General features: G+C 53.9%; 1 protein-coding gene across 1 annotated transcript; it reads left to right on the top strand.

The window, feature by feature from the left end:
- Nucleotides 1-4,164: 4,164 nt before the first annotated feature.
- Nucleotides 4,165-7,652, top strand: DLX2 (distal-less homeobox 2). Its single transcript, XM_003133477.5, has 3 exons — nt 4,165-4,921; nt 5,417-5,601; nt 6,126-7,652. Exons 1-3 carry the CDS (start codon nt 4,525-4,527, stop codon nt 6,528-6,530), a joined length of 987 nt encoding a protein of 328 aa, XP_003133525.1. The 5' UTR covers nt 4,165-4,524; the 3' UTR covers nt 6,531-7,652.
- Nucleotides 7,653-9,818: the final 2,166 nt, after the last annotated feature.

Below are 9,818 nucleotides of genomic sequence, written 5' to 3'. Positions count from 1 at the left end.
AACTAAAATTGATTGTAATTTAATTGTAATCAGTTTAAAAATGAAAGTAAAATCTGGCCATCACGATTGGTTATCTCAGTATATCAGCTTTTCCCCCGACACTGTAAGGTCCTGGAGGACAGAAACTCCCAGCACCTGACACAGTATCTGGCAAGGTGGGCGAGACTGCCTGACTGAGACCCTCAAGCTCATGAGGAAGGTGGGGGAGGGAACACCAGGTGCAGACATCCCAGACAGTCTCTGAGCTGAAGGCAAAAAGAGAGGTGAGGATACACTGGCAGCTGCAGGGCAGCAGAGGGCAGAGGACCCAAAGGCCATTTACTCTCTGCACGAACCCTGGGCCCGACTCCCAGTCCCGGAAGAGTTTTCTGGAGGGTTTTTTCCCTTCCAGTGGATGTGTTTCCATTAGGTCTTTTCCTCGAGTCTGTGCAAGAAAGGGAAAAAAAAAAAAAAGAGTAGACTTCAAGAACACTGACCCCATAGTCAGGGATCCTGTCTGCCTATGGGGCAGAGGGGCTGGGAGGACCTGTCCACAGCATGAGTTCCTCAAGGCCTCGTTAGGGGCTGGTGGGGAAAACCAGGTTAAGGACTCTAGCAACTCGGACTTCCTGTCCTGGAGCAGCAGAAACGAATCTGGAAACGAATCCGACTAGGAACCATGAGGTTGTGGGTTCGATCCCTGGTCTGGCTCAGTGGGTTAAGGATCTGGCAATGTGGTGAGCTGTGGTGTAGGTCGCAGATGCGGCTCAGATCCTGCGTTGCTGTGGCTGTGGTGTAGGCCATCGGCTACAGCTCTGATCGGACCCCAAGCCTGGGAACCTCCATATGCCACAGGTGGGAAAAAAAAAAAAAAAAAGACTCTAGCAACGTGAAAGGATTGGGCTTGGATTATACCCAAGAAGATGCAATGGCCAGTGAAGAAGGGATGAGAGCACAGCTGGCCTGGTCCTGGAAAGGTGGAGACGGGAGACTCCCATAAACCAAACCCCTACCCTCTCCAACGTCTGTGATTTCTAGGACCAAGCCCCCAAAAGTTCAAAAGCGCAGGGGACGAAAACACGAAAGAATGCCACTCGGACCCATGGCCCAGAAACCTGTGTACCTGGGACCCTGGACGACAGAGTGCAGAGTGGGACAGTCTAGCAGCAGCGTGTGTGACCCTGAATAGGGTAGGGGAGTGAGAATGAGCCTGTCCCCACTGTGCACAAATGGCACTCTGGCCCTCAGCCTACACTCCCTGCTGGCAGGGGGCATCTTCTCTCCCACCGTACCCCCTCCCCAGGCGGCTTTCTGTGAGGTGGGGGGCTCCAACCGTCCAGCAGAGGCTCTCTCCGTGGAGCCAAAGAAAGTCTCCCGGATGGCAGGGGCCTGAAAGGAAGACACAGCAGACCTGTTCTCCAGACTTGCTTGCTGTCTGCAGGAGACTGGCAGCTGTTCAACCAAGGCTTGCAGTAAATACCTTGTGGTTTGCACTATATCAACAGAGATAGGAAGGGTACCTAACTCAAAGGAAGTCATTTCTACCCTGGAGCCTCAGTGTCCATCTTTACAATGGGAACAATAATTCCGTCCTTGCCTGCAAGGGTTCTCACAAGGTTCCCAAGGGAGGCAGGCGATGGTGAGACTCCTTGACCAAAGTGCCTTCCAGACAACCTGGTGGGCATGGGATCCAAAGTGGAAAGGTCTCAGCGATAGTGTTAGATCATATATGATTAGAGCAGAGACACTGAGCCCCTCCCTCTTCTCCCATCCTCCTTCGGGTCCCTTCAGTGTTAAATAAACAAATAATAAGCAAGCCAGCCCAGGCAGAGAGAGAAAACCCGAAAGCAGAGCAGAAAAGGAGAGTGCCCTGAGGCCGAACAGGAATTTTGGCTGCAGGGATCCATCTCCATTCCCCCAAACGCTGTCTGAGCCCCGCTAAACCCCTCTCTGATCACTGTGGAGAGAAGCATAACTGCTCTGAACTGCAGACAAGAGTGTAGATTCTCTACTGCTGTCTCCCTGACTTTAGACCAAAGTGAAGAAGTCATGTGAATAGTGTGATGCAATGATCAGATAATTTAGGCAAACCCAGATTTGTGTCCAGATTATCAGAATTAATGTCTCAAGTCTTTTCTTGATTCTTCAAGTGCAGTTGTAAATTCTGCCTCTCTCTCTCTTTGTTCATTGCCTCTGGTCTTTTCTCCCACATGCACACAGTTCCTTGCTGTCCAGTTAATGGGGGCCTGGGGTCATAGTTCCTTCAAGGAAGGGGCTATTTTCCAGATCTCCGCTGACCTGGACTTTAGGCTATTAATGCAGGTTGTCATAGATAATAAAACAACACACTTGCCACCATGAATAGATCTGGAAGACATGTCTGGGGTGGGAAGAGAGGAACAGAGGAAAGAGAGAAGGCAAGACTACAGAAATTAGATCTTTTATATTTCACTTTCACGGGGAAAACAAGTTTCAAACTCAGGTCAAAACAGCTACCACTGTGGTGACAGAAAAACTTGGAATTTGGTGTCAAGACACCAAAAGGCAATCCTGATTAAATATCAAGAGGTTAACTTTGTGACTGGAGCCCACAAAGCAGCAGGCTATATGTCCCATGGCGGTGAGCCCCATCTCCCAAAGCTTTCTATCTAGCTCAGCCCTCTTCATCCAGGGGCATTTTGAAACCAAAAGGAAGACTAAGAACTAAATCTGGAAGATTTGAAGGTGGATTACCACCTCACTATTCTGCAGAGAGTGTTCTGTGTGGATGCTGGAGTTTTAATTACACACTTGCTTTTTCTGGGGAAGAAAACCAAAGATGATATTTTTCAAAGTATCAACTTGTTTTCCATTAGGCAGTTGTTGTAACAAGTTCTTTCAGCAAAATGTTATGTCTTTAGAAAGGGGTGCTTCAGATGGTGCGCACTAGCACAATTTTGTGGCTTTTAATTACTATTTTGTTCTTTTGGGGTGTTTCAAAGACTGGCGCCTAGGCGTGATTAAACCGTCTACTGGTCCCGCCGCAACCACAAACACCTCCACCAGGTGGCGCCACAAGGCAGGAACTGCGGAGTTCAGTAAAGTCGAGAGTTCTTCCACTCTGGGCCATGATTCCCAATCACCAGGTAATAGAGATAGAGAGGAGGTCGACACTTGAGACTTAAAAGAGGAAATTGCGATGATAGGGCAAAACATGGTCCTAAAGTGAAAAAATTGTAAAAACAGGGTTAAGTGCGAGAGATAAAACTTTTCTATTTGTTTCTGTAAACGTACCAAGTTTTGTAGCATCGAGATGACTCTCTCACTGAAAAATTATCCCATTTCCTTTTTCGTAAAAACGTGGAATTATAAAGTTAGAATGTACTTTGAAGGCCATCTGGTCAGTTTAGTCTAGCTTTCCTATAGAGGAAATCCTCAGGATCGTTTTATCAGTTGTCAATTAGCCACCAGATACACGTAATTACTCTGAGTCTCTGCATGTCAGAAAAGTACAAGGGAAAACGGTTTCAAATATATCATTAGCAATAACCTTAATAATAAGAGCAACCTTTGAATTTATATAGCTTTTCTCTCAAACGACAAGGAAAATAGTTTAAATAGTATCGAATTAATTGTCCTAATATCTCTGTGGGTCGGTTAGGAAGCAGGTATTATCCGTAGTTTATGGATAATTTAAATCAAATCAATTGGCTGGAGTGCAGAGTGGCTGAAAATAGTAAACACCAGACCCTTTGAGGAAAAGCGGAGCTAGAGCTGGCTGGGCTTTCGACACTGCTTTCCTTTAATTAATGTTGGAAAGCTGACCTCGGACATGAAGGTACGAATCACTGGAATTGGTTGGCACTTGTACGCAGAATGGAATGGGAGACCCCAATTTCCTCTTCCTCTGAGGCGAAATGCCGGTCTCCATCTTCACGCCTTATGACCTCCTGAAGCTGGCCACCCTGACTCCCCACCGCCCCCACTCCACTCCTCGCCCAGTAAGTCATATTCAGCAGCCGCCAGTCTGCACCCAAGACCAAGGCAGCAGCAGCGCCCGCACAGTGACACTGCCCCCCCCCCGTCGGGTGTTCCTGGGCGCCCTTAGATTCGCGGCCCGGAGCTTTCGATTGGCTGTTGCTAGGTGACGTCGCCTGAGCTCACGTGACGAGTGTTAAATGCCCACCCTGCAGGAGCCCGCCCCGCAGACAATCGTAAAGCAGCTCCCGGCAGCTCACCTGCTCCCACCTCCCGGAGCCCTGGCCAGGCCCCGCCACCCCTGCCCCCTCCACTGCCCGCCCCCTGCCCGAGCCCGCGCGGGGCAAAGAGCCGAGCGGCCCGAGAGGCGGAGAGAGGATGCGGCCCGCGGCAGCTGTCCAGAGCAGTGCACGGTGATCGCCTCCCCCGGAGGAGGAGTTGCCTAGACCATTGCTACATTTCTTGTTTTCCTCCCCCCTCCCCCACTGTAATTACATTGGCTGCTGGAGGGGACTGCGAGAGACGGAGGAGGCGCCTCACTACCCCCCTCGCGCCCGCCACCCCGGCTCTTTCCCGTCCCGGGCCAGGATGACTGGAGTCTTTGACAGTCTGGTGGCTGATATGCACTCGACCCAGATCACGGCCTCCAGCACGTACCACCAGCACCAGCAGCCCCCGAGCGGCGGCGGCGCTGGCCCCGGCGGCAGCAACGGCAGCAGCCTCCACAAGCCCCAGGAGTCGCCCACCCTCCCGGTGTCCACAGCTACCGACAGCAGCTATTACACCAACCAGCAACACCCAGCGGGCGGCGGAGGCGGCGGTGGGGGCTCACCCTACGCGCACATGGGTTCCTACCAGTACCACGCCAGCGGCCTCAACAACGTCCCTTATTCAGCCAAGAGTGGCTACGACCTGGGCTACACCGCCGCCTACACCTCCTACGCGCCCTACGGGACCAGTTCGTCCCCGGCCAACAACGAACCTGGTATGCGTGGTTGACATCTAGGGTGCAAAGTCGGTCTGGTTACTGGGATGGGTGGGATAAAAATGATTGGGGCAGGGGTCCATCCGGAGCCCTCGCCTTTCACTCTGCCGGCTCCCCGCTCGCCCCTCGCCCTTTACCTCCTCAACTTCCAGTCGGCCGAGGATCACTGGGTATGTCCCTCGGTACTCAGTTTGTGGGACCAGGTCGCCTCGGCGGCCGAATGGGTGCACTGTGCATGCCTCGGTAACCTCATTTCCTTACCACCTGCTGCTCTTTTCTCCCGCTTTTGCTCCCGTCCTCCCTTCCCTGGAGGAGCTAGCTCCCTGGTTTGGTGGCGGCATGGGTCCGCCCATGGCGAAGTTGTGCCTGAGCGCCGCAGAGCGTCCCCAAGAACCCGCCTCCCAGCTTAGGCCAGGTTCCACGCTCCCCTCCTGGCGGGCGGGAACTCCTGGGCTCCCCTGATCGCGCGGTTCTCATGATTCCGCTTCACTGCAGAGAAAGAGGACCTCGAGCCTGAAATCCGGATAGTAAACGGGAAGCCAAAGAAAGTCCGGAAACCTCGAACCATCTACTCCAGTTTCCAGCTGGCAGCTCTTCAGCGGCGTTTCCAAAAGACTCAATACCTGGCACTGCCCGAGCGAGCCGAGCTGGCGGCGTCTCTGGGCCTCACCCAGACTCAGGTGAGGGCTCGCGGCCTGGGAGGCACGAGGAGGGCGCTGGCCGGGGATGGCCGAGAAGCAGGCGGGTTCAAGACTGTGTCTTTAAAATATTTTTAGAAGTGATTTTAAGGATTTCGAGGCCGTGCGTGCCTTGGGCGGCCTAAACTTCTACACCGGAAGCTGAAATCCCCCAGGGGGCCACTTCGTGTGAGAAAAGGAAAGAACGAGGGTGGGCAGAAATCTCGCACCAAGCTGTCTTCCAGCGCACTACTGATTAAGCGGGTAAAACAATTGGCTCTACTGACCCTCTCCCGCTGTCACCACCCCCTCAGGGCGCACACATCAGCCGTCTCGGGTTGTTTTTTTTGTTTTGTTTTGTTTTGTTTTTTTGGAGTAGGAACCAACAGAGCCTCCGAGACGACGGCACGTGATCGGCTTACCTGCCTACGGTGGCCCCTCTCACCGGCCGTCTTCCTACGCCTTCTCCCCACCCCTGCCCTAGGCCGAAGTTCTCCCACTAATGCTCAGGTCCCTTTTCCACAAAGGTCAAAATCTGGTTCCAGAATCGCCGATCCAAGTTCAAGAAGATGTGGAAGAGCGGTGAGATCCCTTCGGAGCAGCACCCGGGGGCCAGCGCCTCGCCACCTTGTGCTTCGCCACCGGCCTCGGCACCCGCCTCCTGGGACTTCGGTGCGCCGCAGCGGATGGGAGGCGGCGGCGGCCCGGGCAGCGGTGGCAGCGGCGCGGGTAGCTCCGGCTCCAGCCCGAGCAGCGCGGCCTCGGCTTTCCTGGGCAACTACCCGTGGTACCACCAGGCCTCGAGCTCCGCCACGCACCTGCAGGCCGCGGCGCCGCTGCTGCACCCGACGCAGACCCCGCAGCCGCATCACCACCACCACCATCACCACGGCGGCGGGGGCGCCCCCGTGAGCGCGGGGACGATTTTCTAACCCCCAGAGACCGCGCCAGAGACTGAGAGAGCAGAGACCAGTTATTCTCAAAGCTCGCCCCCAGAGCCAGAGGGTCCCTCCGGCTGGCCTGATGATGCCGGCGGTGGCAGCCCGGGCAGGCCGACCCCAGACCCTGCTCCCTGGCGGGGCCACTGCGCAACCAGGGGCTGGAAGGCGTCTTCTCGCCCCCATGGGCTCCTCTAGGAGAAACCTGGCATCCGCGTGGCGAAGGCTGCCTGTCACGGCTGCCTTTCCAACCTGAGCCCCGCCTCAGACTTGCCTCCCCGCCCCCCTCCACTCCCCGCCCGGCGAGGCAGTCCGGCGCCTTTTTCGCCGCGGGCCGCGAGCTGAGTCCCAGAGAGGGACACCTCCCCCGCCCGCGAGGCTGCCCGGGCCCTCTGAGGCTCCTTTCTCCTCGCCCGCCCCCGGGCTCAGCTCCTGTCCTCTAGGGTTATTGACCTCCCGGCTCCTGCCAGCCCGCCCTGCCCCCCCCACGCCCCCTTGACCTGGGCGGCCCGCCGCTTTTTTTCTGCCCTATGGTTTCCAGTCCTTGGAGCCCCCGTCCCTCCCCCGCCTTAGGTCTTCTCCCAGGAACGCTTCCTTAACTTTCTCCTCATCCTTCACCGGTGGAGTTTTTTTATTTTTATTTTTTTAAAAGTTTAGGTGCCTTTGCGGATGACCTCATTTTGATGTCGGGGAAAAAATGATTTTTTAATATGTGGACACTGCAAAAAAATGTGTTTAAATTATCTTTTTTAAACTTATTCAGGAGTATTAACCTGGACTTCGACATAGCGTTTGTAAATAAAGGTGTCTGAGCAGATTTTCCCACTGATTTATTTGTATAAAAAACACCCATCTTTTCAGGCTTTTTTGTAAATCCCCACTTGTGAAAACTGCGGTTTAGCAGTGACCTCAGCAACCCCTCCGTTTTATTTTTCCCTTTGAAAAATTTTCTCAGTTTAACTAAGCTACTGATTTGGATTTGTTTTATCTTATCCTAAAGTCTTTGTTCTTGAAATGAAAGGTATTTTGGGGTTATTTATTATGAAAACAACATGCTCTTAATGTTGATTTTACAATATGAAGAGATTATTTAAATAAATTATTGTTTTCATTGGATGCGTGCCCTTTTTCCTTGGTGTCACGACCTGGAGGCTCGAGCCGCTGCCCAGGCAGGGAACTAGGTCAGCCAAGAGTGACATTTTACATCTTTTCGGAGGCTGCGAATTGCGGTGAGATGCGGCGAGGCGAGGACAGGTGCACTCAGCGCAGGGCCGCCGTGAGGGTTCACGCTCTGCCCCATCCGAGTCCCGGCGCGAGGTTCGCCAGCTCTCAGCGCGGTGAGTCACTCAGCGCCGGGCGGCTCCAGCCTCCGCCTGCCTAGCCCCTCCGGCGCCGGCGCCAAAGCCCCGCGCCTGGGCGGTCTCAGCCGCCCCCGCGCCTGCGGTCCTGGCCCCGCAGTCCATTCAAGCCGCCGCGGGGAACCTGCCGAAGCCAGGGTCAGACCCCTTCTTTGGACCTTCCGCTCCGTTTTCCCTGAGGCCCTTGCGGGGACGGCTGAGCTGAGAACTCAGTAAATCCTACGGGCCCTCGGGAGACTGGAATGCAGGGCCACCCCGAGCACACTGGGCTGCGCTAGCACACGTGCAATCATACACTGTGACTCTCACAGTCACATCCATACCATCACATACTGAATCACTCACACGCCTAACACTGATCCAAATTCCTGCACATTCGCCTGGAGACCGATGTACATTGCTGTGGAAATGGCATTGTTCCACCTCACAGTCTTGATGGGGGGCAATATCCACCAATGATTCAACTCTGCTTTCCACCTTGGGTTCCACCCAGCTAGCTTCCATCTTTGGAGGTGACTCTAATTTCTGGTATATCCTGCAAAGGCCAGGGGTAGGTAGGTAATGCAGTCCTGAACCAAAAGTTTTTCCTTGAGAGCATTGGGGCCTACAATTGGAAGCTTCTTGGCCGTCAATGACAAACTGTGTGGCTTTAGGCTACGCATATAACCTTTCTGTGCTGCAATTTGCAGATCTATAAGACGACAGGGTAAATAAGAACAGCTGTCTCAGAGATCTGAGTATTTAACAAGGCAATGATGTAACACAGTGTGTGGCGCATAGTAAGCACTCAATAAATTTTGGCTTAGCAGTGTATAGTTTTCTCCCAGTGTCTCTAAATAGTGAGGCTTTACTTTTGCCTGCAATTATGAGGCCCGGAGTTACCTAGAAGTGTTTCCAACTTCACCTCACTTGGAAAAGCATCATTCTAGGGGTGGAAGAGCTCTTGTCCCTTCCTTTATGAGAGCCAGAACCTTAGCCATCCCTTCTGAATCAACAAGCCTCTACCGAAGAGAAGGTTGAGGGCAAGCCAAAGAGCCCTACTTGCCAGATTTAGGCCTCCTCTCTTCTAGGATGGTTATTCAGGTCATCCTTGTTGTGTGTCTTCAACTAATCTCTGCCAAAAAAAAAAAAAAAAAAAAAAGTCGTGAGACAAGGGTGACTTTCTAGGCGTTACTGGGAGGAATCCTCACTTTTCTGGACAGATTGTTTTGGGGACTTCATGGAATTTGGCTTACAACAGAGGACGGTTCATGGAGTTGGGGCTCTGGGGAAGGGAGGGAGGTTACTCTGTCCAGTGTCCATTTGCATTCCTGCATTGCTTTCCCAGGCTAGGAAAGCCTGGGATGAAACTCATTGACTTGCCGATTCTGACTTCCCTAAGCAATTACTGCCTAACAGACCCCATTCCTGCCACCCGCTCTCCCCAGCTCCAAATTCTGTGGTTTTCTCTGAGTGCCAATAGCTGGTGCCAGCCTTCTTCCCGCGGTTGACTGTACCCTCCCCTCCTTTGCGCTCACTCTCCTCCCCCTCTTGAAACCAGCGAGGAGAGACGGGGCAGTAAATTGGCTGGTGTCGAGGATCTGCAGCAGACAAGATGATTAAGAGGCCTATGCCGGGAGCGCCCGGGGCAGGGAATGTCAGCCCAAGTTGGAATCACGCAACAGGCCTTGGCATGAGCGAGCCTGGGAGCCGGGAGGGCGGGCGGCCCAGGCTCGGGGGTGGGCTGAGGCCCCACAGACTCGCCGGAGTCACCGAACCTGGCACCCAGCGGCGGCGGGGTCGGGCCGGGCCTCGGCGCGCCTTTTCCCGGGAAGCCCTTGAAGCAGAGAGCAAAAGGGTGCAGGGGCCAGAGGAAGGGGGCGTTTCCGCAGACCCAGAGAAGGGCAAAGAGAGGGGAAAGCAAGGATGAACCCGGGTACCAGAA

Source organism: Sus scrofa, chromosome 15, assembly GCF_054392235.1.
Source record: "Sus scrofa isolate SSC_HxYL_T2T_F1_AM1 chromosome 15, Sscrofa_HxYL_maternal_Yorkshire_Landrace_v2.0, whole genome shotgun sequence".
Lineage (NCBI taxonomy): Eukaryota > Metazoa > Chordata > Mammalia > Artiodactyla > Suidae > Sus > Sus scrofa.
Note: the sequence above shows the minus strand (reverse complement) of the source record. Positions and strands in the feature narration are given on the sequence as shown.